At 38.2% G+C, this 21,057-nt stretch overlaps 1 protein-coding gene across 3 annotated transcripts in view; it reads right to left on the bottom strand.

Annotated features, from left to right (window-relative positions):
- Positions 1 to 21,057, bottom strand: part of LOC149262133 (uncharacterized) — a 34,364-nt gene that overhangs the window by 10,208 nt on the left and 3,099 nt on the right. The window contains exons 2-4 of one of the 3 annotated variants that reach the window (XM_089423470.1): positions 11,690 to 11,841; positions 11,402 to 11,527; positions 5,958 to 6,122 (exon numbers count right to left, since the gene is read on the bottom strand). In XM_089423470.1, the coding sequence (XP_089279596.1) occupies positions 5,958 to 5,984 (27 nt within the window). In that variant the 5' untranslated portion in view covers positions 5,985 to 6,122; positions 11,402 to 11,527; positions 11,690 to 11,841. Of the gene's footprint in view, positions 1 to 5,300; positions 5,389 to 5,957; positions 6,123 to 11,401; positions 11,528 to 11,689; positions 11,842 to 21,057 lie in introns of all 3 variants that reach the window. The other 2 variants (XM_089423478.1, XM_089423473.1) reach the window with 2 other exon arrangements.

Raw genomic sequence — 21,057 nt, 5'->3', positions numbered from 1 at the left:
CCCTTGCTCCCGACTACTGAAACTCGATTTCCTCAGCAAGAATTCTATCTCCCTCTATGGCCTGCATTGCCACTGCGTCAGCTCTGTGTGGGCAAGCGTATGCCTTTCTCTGGGCGTCATTATGCCCTCTCTCTACCTCGTACTCTCCAACCCAAGAAAGCTTCCTTCCTCTGGATACTCACTGCCCCTCACTACAAAAGCTCACTTCAAATCTCTCTCCGGCAACTGCTCTGCTTCAAAAATTCAATCTTCTAAACTCACTCAGTGTGTTCTCCAAGTGCACCCATCAAGCTTCCTCTTATAATCCTCTCGTTGATCAATCAACGGCCCAGATTAGATCCTAATCAATGGCTAGGATCATATTGACTTGATCTCCGCCTTCTTCTAGAAGTTGCACCCACAGTTTATATTAATACCCTTTAATTATTTTAATTTCCCTGTTTCCGGGTGGAATTTCCCAAAACGATTTTTGGGTATTGGTGAATGCATGTGTCTAAGCCTCCCCGTAAATTTTGAGACTTAGAACACATCCGATGCTACCAAAAATCAACACTCCTCTTAGCGATGAATGTGCTCTAGCAATGCCTCCCACTGAAGCATCACGTTGACTTCATAACATCGTCCTCTGCACTGCTTATGTATGACATTTTGTCCACCAACTACTGCGTTGTTGTTGTAATTGTATTGCTGCTAACACTGCCACTGTCAACACTACATCCGTACTACAACTCCCTCTCAAGTGTTGCATATGTACTACTGCTAGCACTGCCACTGCCAATTGCCATTGCACTACAAATTGTTGTTGCTACTCCATCAGCAACAGAAAAACATCCCAAACTATTGAACTAACTGTGTTCAGTATGATACCACGTGAATGTTGAATCCTGACTGCTGCTAGTCTCTGTGCTGACCCTCTGAATCTACTACGTTGCTGCTTACCTCTTCTCTGTGCCATCTGCACTGCTGCCAACTCTGCTCTACATTGTTCAGTCTCTGGTGCTCCTAGCCACTGCAACTGTCTCTCCAACACTCCCCGGCACCATCCGACACTAGTCCATCCTGCTACTTCTGATTTGGGCTCCCGTAGCAAGGCATTGATCCAAGAGGTGGGCTCCTCAAGGATCCTGCCCATCTGTAGCTCCTTCGAACTACAACTCCAAATCAACCCACCTCCCTCCTAGAGGTATCTCGCCTGTCATGGCGAACTCCTCTTCCTCTATCTTCGCGGGGGCAGCCTTCGGGTCATGTTTCTCATTCTTATCCTTCTTCCTGAGAGGACATTGTGTAGCATAGTAACCCATCTCACCACACCCAAAACACTTGATCTTTGAAACGTCCTTCTTACATCTCTGTTGCTCCTACTGTCCCTTCGATGCAAGGGTTGCACTCTCCTCCTCGTCCTTGAGCTTCGACCCACTACTGTTGCTTTTGTCAAGTTTAACCTTGACTAAGTCTCTCCTCAGCTCCTCTTGTTTTAGAGTAATGCACATCTCATCCCAATTCAGCAAAGTCGCTCTGCCTAGGATACTCTGGACAAAGACTTGCCACTCATATGAGACAGAATTGAGGGTCAATCTAACCAACTCTAAATATTGAGGTGTATGCCTCACAACAAACAATTCATCATGGGTCTCCTGAAGCTTTGTGAAGAATGGATCCACCCGCTCCCCCTTCTGCATCTGAGCAGATCTCAGCTTCTGTTCAAAGTACATCTTCCATTGCTCGGAAGATCCCTGATACAACGTAGACAAAGCGTCCCACATCTCCTTAGCAGTGCCTCTGCTAGCAATGTGATAGACCACATGATCCTTCACTCCGTCGAGGATCATTCTTTTTGCCTTCGCCATCTCAGCCTTGTATTTCTTCAACAAATCTGCATCCGTAGGGACAACCACCATGTTGTCGACGTATGTCTTGAGGGCATGCACATCTAGAAGGAACAACATTCTTACCTTCCAGATGACGTAGTTGGATGCCCCATCCAACCTGTTCTGATCCCTCAAGCCACTGATTGCCATTTCTGCCAAAAATCGAAAGTCGAATGACCTCCTCTCTCCTCTGTGCTGCTATTGGGCTAGCCTACGCACTCCCTGCTGGAGCTAGTAAAACTGCTGCCCGTTGCCGCTGCTTAGCTCTAGAGAATTCGAATTCCTTGGCTAGGAATTCTCTGAGGAAGAAATTCCCTTAGTCGTGCTTCTCCTCTTTCTTCTAACGATTTTATGCCCAACAAACTAATTGCAAAAAAATATGCGTCCCACCAGCTCTCCTTATGCTGAGGCTTCAACGGTGCTCCCTCTGCCCCGACAAAAATTTGATCTGGAAGCTCTTCTCTCCGTCGACTCTCTCGGAGAGAGACTGCCTCGAAATTTCAGCCCTCCGACTAAGAACTACGCAAACCCTCTAGGGTTTCGAACTGCTACCTCATGCAACTTTTTGATTTCCCCCTTTTGCTCAGCACTGGATCTACCGGCTCTACCCTTCTTGCTTCACCTGCAGCTCTAATACCATGTGAAAATTCCTCAACCGAAATCCCTACTGCAGTAACTGATGATATTACTCTTATTTGTTAAATTCCTTTAAACAAATTACTTGCATTTTCCTACAGCAAATATTATAATACATACACTGCAGCCTTCACTTAATCAAATATTATGCAGAAACAAGAGACTAAGCAAGAAAGAAAATAAAACACAATTGACACCGTTATTTTTGGACAAATGTCCCCGAAAAAACCCAATGCAGGAAAACCGGTGCAACAGATATGAGGGTTTTATTATTATACAGGAGAAAATCTGAGTACAATTCTTAGATGCTCAACTAGCAATCTGATATAGAGAGAAACTGAACAAAATGAATGGTGAAATGATCTCACCCTGAAATGATCTGAGTCTGATCACGCTGAACTGGAGCCTCTGCGTACCCTTTGCGTAGAACTACATCACTCCCACGCAGTTCTTGCGTCACCCCTACTGGGTATCATGTTGCTCCTTCTCTGGACCCTCTGCTGGCTGGAATCCGAATCTCTGCCTCCCGGTCTCACACCCCGGCTCCTAGCTACTAAAACTCGATTTCTTTAGCAAGAATTTGATCTCCCTCTAAGTCCTGCGCTACAACTGCGTGGGCTAGCGTATGCCTCTCTCTAGACATCATTTTGCCCTCTCTACCTCGTATTCTTCGGCCCAAGAAAACTTCCTTCTTCCGAATACTCACTACCCCTCACTGCAAAAGCTCACTTCGAATCTCTCTCCGGTAGCTACTATACTTCAAAAACTCGATCTTCTAAACTCACTCGGTGTGTTCTCCAAGTGCCCATCAAGCTTCCTCTTATAATCCTCTCGTTGATCAATTAATGGCCCAGATTAGATCCTAATTAACAGCTAGGATCATATTGACTTGATCTTCGCCTTCTTCTAAAAGTTTCACCCACAGTTTATATTAATACCCTTTAATTATTTTAATTTCCCAAATTTAGACTTAGGGCCCCATTAAAAAATAATCAATTATTTTAATAAAACTATCTCCGGATGGAATTTCTCAAACGATTTATGGGTATTGGAGAATGCATGTGTCCAAGCCTCCCTGCAAATTTTGAGACATAGAGCACATCCGATGCTACTAGAAATCAACAGTCCCACCATCATCAATGGAGAGATCCAATTGAAGTAATCATAAAATATTGAGGGTGACTTGATCAATCAAGCCACAAATTGAAATTCATAATGAAAAAATGGTCAAAACAAAATATATATATCAGGGATCTGATCCAAAAAATGGTGATAAAAATGAATAATGAATCTTGATTGAAAACACACGTCACCTAGTTAGATAAATTGTTGAATAAAATTTAAAATAAAAAATATTGGTCATAAAATAAATGCCCTGTTAAATAAAATTTAAAAGATAGAAATATAAGAGAAGTTGTCAAAATAAAATAAAATATATCACAACATAATGATAAATCATGAGGTATGGTCAAGATAATACGAATATATTATTGGGATAAAAACTAATACTATTAGATTAGTAGTAGGATAAATAAATCTCTTTGGAGATGGTAGTTAAAACCAGTAAAGATAAAAGATAATAATTAAAAAAAAATGTGAGGGCTAGGTAATAGGTGTTGTTTACCGTGATGGAAAATTCACCCAGCCATTTTTTTTCCGAAAAAAATCTGACAGTTGGAGTGGTTGAATTCTGTTTTTGATGGTGGAAATGGATTCAACACCATCAAAAACCTCTGAGGCACCTAAAATCTTGAAGTTTGACAGTTGTAACCCAGCCATTTTTTTTCCGAAAAAATCTGACAGTTGGAGTGGTTGAATTCTGTTTTTGATGGTGGAAATGGATTCAGCACCATCAAAAACCTCTGAGGCACCTAAAATCTTGAAGTTTGATAGTTGTAACCTAGATTTCCACAAATTTCTGCCGAATTATAACAAAATTCCTCCAGAATTTGTTAGACGACACGCTAGGGGTATTGTCTACTAAGGCAGCCAATTTGCCCAAAAGGCCAAAACTTCCCTGAATCCAGCCATTTTTTCCCAAAAATATGACAGTTGGAATGTTTGAATTATGTTTTTGATGGTGGAAATGAATTCAGCGCCATCAAAAACCCCTGGGACACCCAAAATCTTGAAGTTTGACAGCTGTAACCCAAATTTCCAAAATTTTTGCTGAACGAAATTTCCATTTTTTCCTAGCTAATTTGGAGCCTCGTTAAACTAAGCACTAGGTGTGTTGGTCCACCGAGGCAGCGAATTTGCCCAGCCAAAACTTGCCAGCATCCAGTCATTTTTTTCCCAAAAAAATTTGTCAATTAGGGTGTTTGAATTTTGTTTTTGATGGTGGAAATGAATTCAGCACCATCAAAAACCCTTCGGACACCCAAAATCTTGAAGTTTGCCAGCTGTAACCCAGATTTCCAAAATATTTTGCATGCTAAAATTTCCATTATTTTTCGGACAAATTTGAAGCCTTGTTAAACTCCGCACTAGGCAACGGAGACATTTTGAGAGAAAAACTGTTGTTCAATCATGATGGACAATTGATGAATGGAAGACAAGGAAATGATTTGAACATAAATACGAGACTGATTCATTACCATTTACACTAATATAAATTCTCATAATTATTGTCAATATTTAATATGATATATGTCTGCTTAACCTAACCCCGTCCACCTGTTTCGAAAAGCGGTGTCCTGTGTACCGTACCGCCTCCTTGTACTCATATCCTGGCAGGCCAATTAACATAATACAAGCATGGAAGATGAAAAGTTATTTTGGCTTGTAATGATATACCTTTTCGCAAATAGTAGAATATGGTTTTCCATTAAAGCAACAATGATTGTAGGAATAAAATCTACATTGTGAACCTGGTAGGAATAACCTAGAAAACAAATCACCAGAAGATCATCAGCTTCACAAAAATAATTTGTAAGAAAACTCGGGAAATCCTTCTCATATATAACACCATGCGAATCACTAAACTAAGGAAACACTGCAGAAAAAACAGATGGATAAATGCCCTCAGAAACAATATCCATACAGAGTACATAAGTCTCTTCCAAGATTCCTCATACAAAAAAAAAACCAAAGCCATACGTTTTTTACTCCATTACAAAACAAAACCCATTGACGACTAAAATACAAGAACATGTACACATTTAAATTTATAAGATAAAACCAAAAACCGAAACACCATAATGAGTGTTTAACAAGCTTCGCAGACATAAAACAATCCTATAAAAAATGGACTCATAAACTAGCTTCAAGATCCGAGTACTGAGAAACGTAGCCGGATTATGATCCATGCGTCAAAACACTAATTTCGCACAGAAAATAAACCATATATATCAAATATTTTAACAGAAACCGAGAAAACACAGCATACGTCCTAGATGGAAAAGCTTTAAACGAATTTAATCACAACTTTTTAAGGGATTTGGGAGATTTTACCTCATATACTTTGGAAATCCTCGACATAAACCCCCAACGAGCAGAACAACGTGCAAACCCTTTCTAGTGTGCTGAAAAGCTCTGGAAATCCACGGTCGAAACCCTTTTTCCTGGCATATCCGTCTGGAAATCCGCAGCCAACAGTTTGGAAATCCAGGACAAAACCTGCCAAATTCGAATTCAGATGAATTTAGGGAGTACGGAAGCACACGTGTAGGGATTTCATGGAAGTGAGACAACTGGTGGTGGTCCTACTCGTGATTGTCTTTTTTTAATTTCCGTAAATACATTATAATGCGAACTTATTTCTTGATGTTAGTGCTATATTTATTTTGTTTTAATTTTTTTTTTAAATGTAGTTTAATTATTTAATATTTTTTATATGGTATAATTTGAACGCATTATTTGTGGATAGGAAATTATGATTTATGCAGAAACTTTATTAATGGTAGCGGATCTAGTTCAAAGTACAATTGGTAGCATATATGTAATAAGCTAAGATGCTTTGGAATGTTAAGGTGGTAAGTCTTATAACAAAATAGTTGTAAGGTGGTAAGGTTACAAAAGTAACAGATGGTTGTGATAGTTGTCAGTGCCGTAAGGATGGAGGAATCTAGCTTTTTGGTTGGAAACTATGGTGGTATGTTATTAGAAGTTGTTCATTCAAAGGATTGTTATCTGATATTTATCAAGCTTCTCTAAGTATTCATTGTTTATTAAGGTTTTTTCCTCATATCTGGTTCGAGACCTCAAGTTTTCCTTGGAGCTTCAAGTGAGTCTTCCCTCAGATGCAATGCATGTTTTTTGACGGTAAGTAGTTGGACTATGCTTCCCCTCTCTTTGTCCACAACTTTGGTAAAGATCTTGTTGTTTTAATGGTTCTTCATTTACAAGGGGGGATTAGGGGTAACCCCTCCTCGTCTCTGGCCTTTTCTTATAAATATGTCATCCATGTTTAGCCTCTTCCTAAGGAAAATCAGCCCTTAGCAACTCCTGGATCGTTTTTGGTGGAGAAATCGATGGAAGTTCCATCCCTAGAAATCTCTCACCCTGATTTGGAGGATCTCCAATAGCTATATTCAAAGGCAAACCTAGTTTGTTGTTTTAATGGCTTATGGCCCAGCACTATCGATCTGTATGAATGGATCCATTCTATATGGACTAAGAATTGCAAGGTTATTTTATGCTCAAAATGATTTTTCATTGTGTTATTTGGGGAATCAAAAGATTATCAAAAAGCTTTATCTAAAGGGCCCTAGTTTTCGGGCAATGCTAAATTGTTTCTATTCCCTTGCTTTCCATATTTCGATCTTTCCACAATTGTGATTACCAAACTACCAATATGGGCTCGACTTCCTAATCTTCCAGCTAATATGTGGCACTACTCAATCTTTTAGGGCATTGGAGACTCTCTGAGCCATTTCCTTACTACTGATGCCTCTCGTGGGCAGCGTGGCATATATACCTATGGCAAAAATTTTATTGAAATCGATACCAGTAAAGGGCTACCAGACCAAATCAATTTAAAAATCAGTGTTTTTCACTAAATCCAAGCTCTAGACTATGAGAATACTGCTTTTCGTTACCGCTTATGTCATCAAACTGGCCATTTACAAAATTCATGTCCAACGTTTAATTCTCAAAAGAAGCGGAACATCCAAAATTCCAGATCTAAAAGTTGAAGCCATGCAACCCTCCTCTTATGGAGGGCAAGACCTCCTCTGATTTGGATAAGAACGATGAAGGCTCTGGATTAAATCCATCCAGGGCATAAGGTCCAAGACTTAGGGCCTCAATCATCTCCTGAGGCTCTTGTTGTGAACCATGCTCCTTTGCCAAGCACAGAGACACTGAATAGTAATGCTTCTTCGGGTGTATTGAAATGAGCTCATGTGTCGGCTTCTTTAGACTCTGGTAAGGAATCTTTCAACTCGCACTGATAATCTATAGATTGCTTTCATCAACCAGACTTTGAAAGGTTGGGTCAAGGTTTCAAAAAAGAAAGGAAATAAATGTTGTCTTGAAGATCAACCCCAATTTGGGTGATTCTCCTCTCTAATTGTCTCTTTTGTCCCTCTACGTATCCTTTGCTATTCTTAATATCATTCATTTCAACTTTGATATTGTTAGTATATGGAATATTGTGCGATAAAAAAGAGCTATGATGGCCAATGATGTATTTTTTTTCTTACTTAATCAATAGAATTTTTAGACTTACAAAAAAATATTTTTTAATTATTTGATCGATATTGTCCAAAGTTCAATAATTTTTTTTGAATTAAGTTTAAAGTACATAATCTGCATCATTCTCTTACAAATTTTAAATGCAATTTAAATATCAAAAAATCACTAAGAGTTTAATATTAAATCCATGTACATTCAAAATACATTTTAAATAACAAAAATTGTAATTTCATGGAAAATTTAATAATAAAATTTCACTTAAAAACTAAAACATCAAATAATTAAATTACATTATTTCTTAATTTTTTTTTTTTGTAAGCTAGTGCGGGACCTTTACATTTTTCCATCATACAACATTTTTCCAACATACAACATCAATCGCCTCTGCAGGACTCGAACTTGGGTGGGGGGTGCAACAGCCATCCGCCCCTACCATTACACCATGCACGTCATGTGCACATTATTTCTTAATTTATAATAATATATTTATTATAAAATTAATATAATATTTTATTACGACGTTGTTTTGTTATAAAATTAGGGAACAAGCTATTGTAGGGAAGGAATGGAGTTGAGGTGACAGCTCCCCCAGCACCGACAACCCGATCCCGGCGTCCCCGCCCTACACTCCTAGGGACTTTAAAAGATAACATCCAACATGAGGTTCGTCTTTGGGAACTAGATTCATTAGAGAAGGCATTCAGGTTGGCAAGAAAAATGGAAAGAAAAATTATGGCAACAAGGAAGCCTACCACTCACAATCATAAAGATGGAAGTGTTGCTGCCCCTAGCCATCCACAACCTACAAGGTTGATACCACCTGAAGATGTGGACCCTAAATAATAAGAATAATACCCTGTAACATATGAATAGTCCATCCTGTGCATGTAGGATATGCACATGAGGTCCAATAAAATCACTAACCAGAATACCAGGTGTTATTAAAGCCTCTACAGGTTGATATATATGAATGTTACAGTGTGCAGGAGTATGATTCAATTCCATACGAAAATACAAAACATCTGATAGGATTTCCTTATACCTCATAGGCAAACAACCATTGTCCCTTCTATAGATGAGCAGAATAAGTGCTTGGTTCTCTACACTAAATAAAGACATTCAGCTGGTCACAGAATTGTAGAGTGCATAATCATAAGTGATGTTGCGAGCCTCATTGCTCAAAGTCTAAGGGTCTTGCGAGCCATAATCACAGCCATGTATGGCATATCTTGTGATTATGGCATTTTATGAGGTCAATTCTTGTGAAGACATTTCAGTTTATAATAAATTTTGAACCTCAACAGAGTTTTGGCAAGACCTGGCTGAGCTAGGAGATCAACAACACAGCTGATATGAATGACATAATCTAGCCTCAAGAGGGAGCCTTTTTTGTTTCATCACTCTAACAATCTATGAAGTGGTGGAAAGCATAACAACTTCCCCTTGAATATGACACCTAAACTGAGTACAAATCCTAAATGATGCAGCCCTTGGTGCATGTCTCTCAAAGTATCGATATTTCAAATGTTGAAAGCTCTTGTGCCCATTTGATATGCATTCGATTGTAGTTCCCCTGAAGAAAGAATCTTATAAAGGTGAGGCCATGGCCAATATGTTAGCCATATCCATTGGAGTTGCCATTGCTTGACAACTTTAGTGTGATCAGTCCCACCATGATTCACATGGGCTTCTACTCAACACTGGCTGTTGCTATTGTAAGAGTCTTCAAGCTCGTTGAACCCATAGTATTGATAAGTGTATTCTTTGGGTCTCTGGTTTTCAAATGCTGCCTATGTTTTCCTCTCAGTATCATTATTTCAAATGCTGAAAGCTCTAATTCCCATTGCTGTGTATTTGATTGTGGTTTCCCTGAAGAAAGAAGCTTATAAAGGTGAGCCCGAGGCCAATATGTTGGCCATATCCATTGGAGTTACTATTTCAGCTTATGGGGAGGCCAAGATGAATGCATGGGAGGTGATTCTCCAGTTAAGTGCAGTTGCATGTGAGACTACCCAATTGGTTCTCATACAAATTCCACGAACATCAAAAGGGATTAAGTTGAATCCCATCACATCTTTGTTGCTCCTTGTTGCCTTGTTTTTCTCAGCACCCCCTGGGCCTTAGTAGAATACCCATTTCTGATAATCAGGGTCTCTTCCTTTGATTTGGATTACATGACATTTCTGCTTGTGCCTTGGCTCTTAATCTTGCAGTGTTTCTTCTGATAGGAAAGACTTCAGTGTTGACTATGAATGTTGCTGGTCTTGTCAAGGACTGACTGCTCATAACATAATCTTTGTCTGTAATAAATGAAAAGGTTACAGTCATAAACTTGAGTGGGTGTGGATTGGCTTTTCTGGCTGTCTGTTACTATAATCATTTGAAACTTCAAGCTCTCAAGTCCAATGACAACCAACCAAAGTACCTCAGCAGTGCAGCTGATGCCAATGATGAAGGAGAAGGTTTGATAATGACGAGTGGGAGATTCTCAATCAGAGATTCAGAACCAGTAGAGAAAAATCAAACTCAAGCTTCAGGATTAGGTATTTAGATCATTAATATTGTCTTGTGCTAGAGATTACTGTTCTTGGATTGGCTCCTCTATGCCCAGATCTATTTGCAGGGAACAGGCCAGTCATTCACAGTGAAGAAGATAATGACAAGATTAGTGTATAATGATGGACAGGATGGTGCCATGGTGCCAACCTAAATCTCAAGTAAGGAGACATATGTTCATCAATTTGTCAAGAAGCATGGCCTACAATTCAATTGCTCTAAGCCTATCACTTCTTCCACCTGTAAAATAAATTGTTTCCTGTTTGTTTAGTTGACTATGGTTCTAATAAATATACTATTGTTTGATGTAAAAAGACAAAACAAAACAAAAAATATGGAAAGTTGTGACCCCATTTTCTAACTACAAATTGAAATTGGATTACCATAGTGACCACCTCTGCTTATTGGAATCAAAAAGGGGGTGGGTTATGCACAATCCTCCGTATCATTTGCTATTACCAGAGATAATTAAAGCCACCCTAAACTCAACCCTTAACTATGCTGATAGGGTGTTTGGGGAGGGGGATCCCTTACCAACCCACTATAATCTGCACAAAAGCATCCTAAGAACATATGCAAAATCAACCCTTCAATGAAATGATCCAAGAATATAGGTACTCAAACATTGATTTTATCAAAGAAAAATACAAGACAGAAAGAAAAGATCATAACAAGGATTAGAAGAGTCTAAGAACAGTGCTCACTGTCTACAGAGCCAAGACAAATGCAGAAGAGTTCTTCCTTCAGTTCCCCATCTTAGAAATCAGTTGCATGCCAGACCCAAGTTTTATCACTACCTGCGTGCTCCTGAAGTGACATTGGGGAATGAACTGCAAGGCAAAAAAAAAAAAAAAAAAATATAATCCAGATAATAAGGATCAACACAAATTCTCGGCAGAGAAAGCCTCTTAAAACTTGGACGTAAGATAAGCTATTACAATCTCAGGGGGGAAATTACACAGAAAAAAAAACAAACAAACAAATTTACATACTTAAATGGGTTGCACATATTTTCAATGTCTTGGATTGCCTCATGACCAGCCGAACCTTTGTAGTATCCTTGTGCTTAAGAAACTTTACTGTTCCTACACCACGCTCCTTCCATTGATTCCCATCCTTGTCAAACCTGTACAGCTTCGCCTTCCTGCAGGGTCAAACATATAAAAAAGAATGGGAATATTAATAAACAATGAAACTGCATTAGGATCATTTTAAGAGCCCATGGCATCCATTAGAAGTAACGTCCGCAATATCCCACCATATCAAATGCATTCAAAGATAAATTACCAACGACCTATTAAAAACACAGGAGATATTCCTTAACATTACCGAAAAGGATCCCACAAAAAAGCTCAATAATAACATCAAACATGTAAGAATAAAAATCATCAACTATTTAATAACAAAAGAATGCTCATCCCATACATCCCCATAAAGTACAGAAATGATCAACAGCCTGTTCAAAACATCATAGAAAGTCAACGAAAACAGTTGACAGAAGACCAAAACAGACATATGCCTGAATCATACCACCTCACAACATAAAAAGACAAATCACCCTAATGCCAATAACCAAAAGACAGATTATCAAATAGGCCCAATTCAGTATTCAATGGCTAATCCAAAAACCAAAAAATACGAAACCCCGTATGCTTAACAATAACAAATGACCATCACACCCCCCACTAAACCAGAATAACAGAGAAACCATCATAGATTCTTCAAAGACATTGAAAAAAGGATGGCCTATAGTTCAACAAAATATAAAAAGACTCGTCAAAATACAAAACCCCCAATCATAACAAATAAACCATCAAATGCATCCCCGAAAAAATCTTCATCGACAGCCTATCAACATAGGAAAACAATTATTACAGACCATAATGAGATCAAAAAATGCTGATCAAAATATCAATGGGACATCAAAACAACAAGAAACTCACAAAATACACAGAAAAGCAAAACCCTAATTACCCGATAAAACAAACCATAGCCCGCCAAAATAGAGTCAAAATTTTCCATTGAAAGCTTAGAATAACTGAACCAGAAATAACCCTTGTGAAATTTGTTGCTTAAAACATTGTTTTGAGCACGACCTCTTTCTTCAGATTTATTTTAGATAATACGGTAGCTTATTTAATGAAATATTTCCAGAAAGTTGAAATATGGCAAATTTTTCCAATCAAGAACTCTAAATAATTTCATTAGGACAAGGCGTAGAGGATTCATGACGACGACAAGAAAATAATGGCGCTTTGCAATTTTAGCACTCTCTTGCAGAAAAATACCTTTTCTGAAATCGTTTTGACCACGAAGAAACGCAGATGAACTGTTGGAAGTCGTGCAGAGAGAGATCTGGTGGCTCGTGGATCGATTCTGGGGCAATGTTTATGCGATTGAAAACCATGATTGTTCATATGCGAGCTACTGAGCTCATTGAGAGGGATACGCGCAATGGCGCCAAACTACCAAGAGGATTTGAATTTAAAGGCGGGATAGAATATCTACCGTCCGATCATGTCATCGACGGCCATATATTTGTGTTTCAATAAAACGGATTTTCAAAGAATTTGAAATATTATACATTTTATAGAATTTGAAATATTATACATTCTATTATTTAAGCTGAATAATAGTTTTACTTTGGAAAAATAATTGGGCACATCAAATAAAATATTGATGCGACGGACATAGAACTCCGAAACAATAATGCACCCTTCTCTTACTCCAAAACAATAATGCACCCTTCTCTAGTTGATGTGTCAATGCTTTCTTTGAAGTGGAACTTAAAGAATTAAGTAATTATTCATTATTAAATTGGGATTTTATATAAATTAATTGATTATTTATTAATGTTAATTTCATTTTATAATTTTATAGTAATTTTTAATAGATTTTTGTTAAAGATAATTATTTGAGCTATTATTGTATCAAGATTTTTGTTGTGTCTTTTATTATTATATTTTAATCCACTTTAAACATGCTCAAAATATGTTTTCATCTTCATTTGTGGAGATTATCTACTTGCATATTCAAAAAGTTTTGATGTAGTTTTTGCCTTGAAAAATTATTATTGTGATTGTAATGGTGAGAAATTATTCTATAAACAGTGTTAAGTGTTATTTAGAATAAATGAGAAATTCTTTTTGAATATATAAGACTAATCTTTGAGAGAATAGATATATATTCCAGAATTATCACATAAACAAGGGGTTAATCTTGCATTTAGTGCTTTATCTCTGTAGAGTTTCGCTAAACAAAGGGAATACCTCCTCCTGCGTGACTTCAATTGTCCCTCCCTCTTACAGGATTGCAAAGCATTAAGAATTGAATCTTCTTTATTTTAAAGATGTAGTCTTGTCGAATATACCAAAAACGTAGTAGGATTCTTTCATTATTGACAAAATCAAGCACATGTGCAAGGGAAGTATTCATCTGTGGATGGTTAACAAGTTCATTAATAACTACAAGCAAACGCTTCAAACTATGTATTTAATGATCTCTAGTCATCATCTAAAGAGTTCAAGAATCAAATCAATTCCAACCTAAGTTCTAAGTATATGGTAAACCTCTACTCTAGAGGTTCTATTATTGTAAAATTTCACAACTATGGAAGTTTTGGCAAGGTCTCAAAGGAGGGACTTTCTTTTTGGGGCAAAACTAACCTTTTTTCAAAAGATAGTTTCTATAATTGAATCCATCTTCAATATCCATTTCTTCAACCCCACTCTGCCGGATTTGAATATTGAATCCCCCTTACTTATTTTGGGATGAGATGATCTTTCAAAAGCCAACTAGGAATCTTACCCATACTAGAGTAGTCATCGGCAACATAGTGAGAGGATTGAAGTTGGGAAACCATGGCTTCACTAGAAGACCAACTCATCCCCAAAACCATGGACCTTGGTCAAGGATTTTTTTCTTATCCTCAAGACATTTGAAGATCACCACAAAAAAACATGGGTCTACATCCACCCAAACCGGCGTTCATCCAATCCTATCATAATCGAACAGAAAAACGCTACTTTTTCAATAGAAAATGGGGAATAAAAGTATCACCCAAGGATAATGACCATCACATCAAGCGCTCAATCATAAGGGAGGAGCAATAATTTGACAATCACACGTGCTTGATTTCTGTTGATTTAACTTTGAACACTCACGTAATATTCTCTTGCTTGGCGAATTAAACACCACTGCATGGAATGGACGAGGATTGAGCCGAACCCTGGATGAAGCCCACTTCATTCTCATCTAAACACAAAACTATATATACGTCAAAGCTATTACAATAGATTCTGACTGTCAACACCTCGAGGTTCTGTTTATATGTGGCTACCTTTTATGGTTACTATTGAATGTGTGATTGGCAATAGTAATGGCAACTTAGGGCTGCCAAATTTCCCTCGATTCCCTCACTACATCCTAACGCAAATAGTTGTTCAATGCCTTGGTTGTCTTTCAAAATTGGTAGGCAGCATCTTCTTTGATATTTCTCGATGGTTTTAATTCCACTACAATCACAACTTTCATTTACATAAACTTCGTGTTTTCACACGAGCGACGATTGTTCCAAGGTGAAATGTCACTTGGATGGTTTCAATGTTGTTGACCCATCATAACTAACTAACGGATATGCCCATTACAATTTTATACCACCCCATTATCAATATCAATTATGCATGGGAACCAATTAAAGCAACTTTTCACATTAATTTTATATGAGCATGAGAACATGTGTTAACAAGCAGCCCATAAAGCCTCATTTTGAATGCCATAGTCACTTAGAAGGAATTTCTCTTGTAGTAGCATCCTCCCTACTAAACTTTGCTAGTGCTAACATTAGAACCACCATTACAACAAGATATCTTTCTAGTGTTGACAACACCATTATAGTAAGATACCTCAAGAGAGACAGAAAATTTAAAAAGTATGATAGTAATACATATCCAGAAGATGGTATTGAAACTAGTAATTGTTCACGAATCCATAAGATTGTAAGGTCATTCTCATTATCATAATCATTGTCATCATCATCACCATCATCCTTGTCATTTTTATTGCCATCATTACATTATCATCATAATCACCATTCATGCCATCATCATCATCATTACGGACATTGTTTGCAATTGTTCATAATTGTAGATGTTGTAAGAAATATCATCAACCCAAAAAATGTGATCAGTGCTAGAAAAGGGTTGTTTAGGACACATTGATATACGCAAGAGAAATAACAACTCTATTTTTGACAGATGATCGATGATGATCATCATCACCACCATTATCATCGTCATTGTCATTTTTATCATCCCCATCATCATCATTAATGTAATTTCTATCGACATTGTTGTAATCATGCATCATCATCATTCATGCCATTATTGTTTTTGATGATGACCTAGATGAAAATGATGATCATGACACCAAAGATAATGCTTATGATTATGACAATGACAACATCTAAAATTGGGAAGATTCGCCAACGTCATTAGCATCGTCATCATCATAATCATTGCCATCATCATCATTGTCATTGTAACCACTATCGTCTTTATCATCATAATCACAATTCATGTCATCGCCATCATCTTCATTTTCATCATTGTCAATATTATTGACATTGTCACCAATTGTTCATAATTGTCAATGCCATAAGGAATATCATCAATGCAGAAAATATGATGAGTGTTGGAAAAGGGATGCAAAAGCGAACATAGAAATGGGGGCAACAATAGAAGTAAAATTGGATGAAAAGTGGATACAACATAAGTAGATGGACAACAACATGAAAAACCTGACACAAAAGTGGATGCAAAAGTAGATGCAGTTGTCAATGCAAACTTGGATGCAAACATGAAGGCAAAAGTGGAAGCAAACATGGGTCCAATGGTAGGTGTAAAACTTGGCACAAATTGTGGTGAAACAAATGTGGATGCAACAACGGAAACAAAAGTATATGCAAAAATGGATGAAACAAAAGTGGATGCAATAGGGGATGCAAACGTGGAAGCAAATGTGGTTGCAATGGTAGGCGCAAGATATGGTGCAACAAAAGTGGATGTAACAATAGACAAAAAATATGCAAAATAAGATGCAAAAATGGATGTAAAAGTGGAAGCAAACATTGATGCAACAGGCAAAACAAAATTGGATGCAAAAAATGGATATAATGTAAGTAGATGCAAAAGTAGATACAAAACGAGATGCAAAACCCAATGCATAAACCTGACATAAAAGTGAATGCAAAAATAGATGCAATATTTGATGCAAAAGAGGATGTGAACATGGATGCAAAATTGGAAGCAAACGTGGATACAACAGCGAGTTTAAAACATGGTGCAAATTGTGGCATAACAAAAGAGGATGTAATGATAGATGCAAAAAAAAATCAAAGTATGATGCAAATGAAGATGTAAAAAGGGATGCAAAAAGTGAAATTTTAAATGGGTGTAACAGTGGATGCAAAATTGTGTGCAAAAGTGGATGCAATAGAAGTCGATGCAAAAGTAGATGCAAAAAGAGACACAAAACCCGATGCAAATCCCGGTCCAAAATTGGATACAAAAAGGGATGCAAAAATAGATGTAGTAGTTGATGAAAACCTAGATGCAAATGAGGATGCAAACGTGGATGCAAAATTATAATCAAAAGTGGGTGCAAAAGGAGGTGCCAAACTAGGCGCTAATTGTGGCACAAAAATATTAGATGCAATAGTGGGTACAATAATAGATGCAAAAGAGGATGTAAATATGGATGCCAAACAAGAGGGCAAAGTGGATGCAACAAAAGTAGATGCAAAATTTTATGCAAAACTAGACACAAAACACGATGTAAAACTTGGCGCAAAAGGGATGCACAAATGGATGAAAAAATGGATGCAAAAAATGATTTAAAAAAGGATGCAAAAAAGGATGTGAAAGTCGATGCAAAAGTTGATGCAAGTGTAGGTGCAAAAAGTGGATGCAAATGAGGATGAAAAAGTATGTCAAACAAAATTAGGTGCCAAACTTGATGCAAAACCTGGTGTAAAGGATGACACAAAACTTGGCATAAAATTTGGTGCAAAACGTGGTGCAAAACCTATTGCAATACCTGGTGCTAAACTTGGTGTAAGATTTGGTGCAAAACTTGATGCAAATCTTGTGTCAAGTTTTGCACCATATTTGATAAATGGATGCAAATAGCACCAAAAAAGGGCTCTAGATGCAAAAAAAGAAGTAAAAAGGGACGCTAATCACTGGTTTTGTTGTAGTGTATGAACACTTGTTCCCATCATCTGTTGTGGAACTGAAGGGGATTACGGGGGATTTACAGGAGATGAAGATCATGCTTAAGCTAGATGCAAAATCAGTGAAGCCTCGACCATACCGACTGAACCCGAGGGTTAAGGAGAAGGTGAAGAAAGAAATAGATAAGATGTTGGCAACAAGGCTTATATTCCCAGTTGATGAAGTGGAGGGGGTTAGTCCAATTGTTATACAGAATAAGAAGGATTTTACTGAAATACGGGTCTATGTGGACTACTACAGTCTGAATAATGTATGTGTTCACAATCCTTTTCACACCCCTTTCAGTGATGAATTTTTCGATAATGTGGCAGGGAATGACGCTTATTCTTTTACAAATGGATTCTTCAACTATCATCAAGTTAGGATTGCAAAGGAGGATAAGAAGAAAACCACATTTACCACATAATGGGGATCTTATGTGTACCAGGTTATGTCGTTTGGGCTCAAGAATGCGCTGACGATGTTTTCAAGAATTGTGATTGCTACTTTTAGAGATTATATCCGCAAGTTCCTAGAGGTCTACATGGATGATTGGACCATCTACAGTTTACTTAAGAAACACTCCAGTTTGCTTAGAATCATGTTTGACCGATGTAGACAGTTTTAGATCTCACGAAACTTGAAGAATTTCATATTTGTTGTCCCCTTTGGAAAGCTTTTAAGCCATATCATATGCAAGGAAGGGGTGTGTGTAGATCCTACTAAGGTCGCAATGATTATGAACATGGACCCACCAACAAGTGTTAAACAACTCTGGCCTATCTTGGGCCAGACAAGCTATTACAGGAGTTTCATCCGCAATTATGCCTCGATTACTGCACCAATGGAGAATTTGTTAAAGAAAGTTGAACAATTCACATGGTCAGAAGAATGTGATGTTGCTCTTAATATATTGAAGGAGAAGTTGGCAAGTGCACCAATATTGTTTTATCCATATTGGAACAAATAATTTCATGTTCACATTGATGCCTCGGGTATTACCTTGGGAGTCATTCTGGCTTAGCCTGGGGAGGGAAACCTCGATCACCCCATTTACTTCGCTAGCAAAAAGTTATCTATGGTATAGAAAAATTATACCACAACCGAGAGCAAGGCACTTGCGATGGTGTATTCACTTCAAAAGTTCTAACATTACCTACTGGGGGACCAAAAGTTCATATTGACTAAAGAAGCTTTCCACACGAAGGTCAATTCCTGGTCGAGGATCGCTGGAGAAGTTTGAGAGGGGAAGTATATATATTTGTTTGGAGGGATGGTTCCATAGCCACTACCGGGGGAGACATCTTCAACATCAAGGAAGCAAATGGTTGAGGAATAGTTGGAACCAGCCATCAAGAAGCTCCAAACGAAAATGCACTCTATTCAGGAAACCATGGTAAACATTAAAGTCTTGGTAAGTCCATTCCCAACTTTCTCTGAATTTCAAAGTTAAAGGTTGTATGATTTTGTGGTTGGTTCTCCCCTCACCTCTTCACTCCTTGTAGTGGGACCCCATTCCAAGTCAGAACCGGTTATCCCAAAACCCTGACAACCAAATACTACAAAATCTCCAACCAGGTCTAAGAGAAATAACACGACCACCTCCACCCAAATTATTGATCTTACAGATGAAGAACCCCAGTCATACACTACATCACCCATTATCGAAGAACATCCACCTTCCACTTTTGTTGTGTCACCTTGATTGCATAATCCATTGCCACGTACAACATCCACTTTTGCGACCATATTAGACACCTTACCCTCCAAAACATTGCTAGGAACAGAAACAGAAATAGAGGTCGACTTCGTTGTCCAATCCATTATGACAATTATTGGCACAAAAGTTGCTCCAATGTCCATGTTATCTTTATTGCTTGAGTCGAGTCCACTCACAATCACATGACAAATAATTACCCCTCCCCTTACCACTGCATTCCATACAAAATCATTACCCTTTCATTCCCATTCGTCAGTACCATATCATCCCGCTCCCATCTATACCAATCTGTCGATATTCGAACCCTCGCAACAGGCCACATCACCCTAGGAGCATTCTAAGAATTTTGTTGCCAGTGGACAATCATTACAGAGTCAGTTTCCAAAACCACCAACAATGGGCCATGATGATCTCCAAGGCTTGTCCTCACCCCAAGTATTTAATTTTATTCAACAAGTTGCACGTCAAGTAGAGGCGTTGCACAACATCCTAGCCTCCAAACATGAGCAACAACAACAACATATCCTCACCCTCACTGTATAACGTGATCACCTGCTCCAATATAACTAAAAAAATCTAGGTACTATGGACCTTGGTATCAGAAGTAGTGCTTAATGGCCCATAATATTTTTATACTTGTACCCTTGTCTAATGTTGTGATCACATTCAAGCAGCATGTGATGATTTGATCTTGACAAATCGCGAGCTCAAACGAAACCTTGTTGACACCTAAAGGGCACTGCTAGACCCTACCACCCAGTATGCAGACGAGATCGAGAAAAAACATGCAGATGCAGCAAACCTTAAAGATTCACTCATCAGTGTACAGAAGAAGCTCACACCCTTCTACAACAAGTGCACGACTGGTATGGTTCTCTAGCAAAGAATAACTAGCATGTCTACCCTCTATGTAGTCATGTCAGTCACCTGCTTAATGAAGCTAGGGGTACCAAGCGCAAGAGCTAGCGAAAGGAGATTCTTGCACAGGTGAATGATCTCGAGAACCAAATCTAGCGGATCAAAGATGAATCTGCCAAGACCAAGTAGATACTCCGAGACCTCCAGCCACCAGCACAGACTCGTTTAGAAACACTATAGCAACTCAGCGAAGAAACAGATATGTAGTGGAACTCTCTACTGATGATGCACCCAACCCTGCCTATAGCCAACATTGCAACTCGGTTCCTAGCCTAAGTAGTTGCTCTCGCTGACACATGATAGGAAGCCCTCAACAAATACACTCACTTCAGGAAGGTGGACATTGAATCAGTTCCTGAGTTGGGTTCTTCGTTTGAAGGTACCAGCCTAGGGGAAGCAACGTAGGAAGCAGCACCAAGAGCATCAGCAACATCAACAATGCTGACTAGAG

Source organism: Pinus tabuliformis, chromosome 6, assembly GCF_031772625.1.
Source record: "Pinus tabuliformis cultivar Carrire ecotype Pingquan chromosome 6, CPIR1, whole genome shotgun sequence".
In the NCBI taxonomy this organism is placed as follows: domain Eukaryota; kingdom Viridiplantae; phylum Streptophyta; class Pinopsida; order Pinales; family Pinaceae; genus Pinus; species Pinus tabuliformis.
This window is presented reverse-complemented; position numbering and strand designations above follow the sequence as displayed.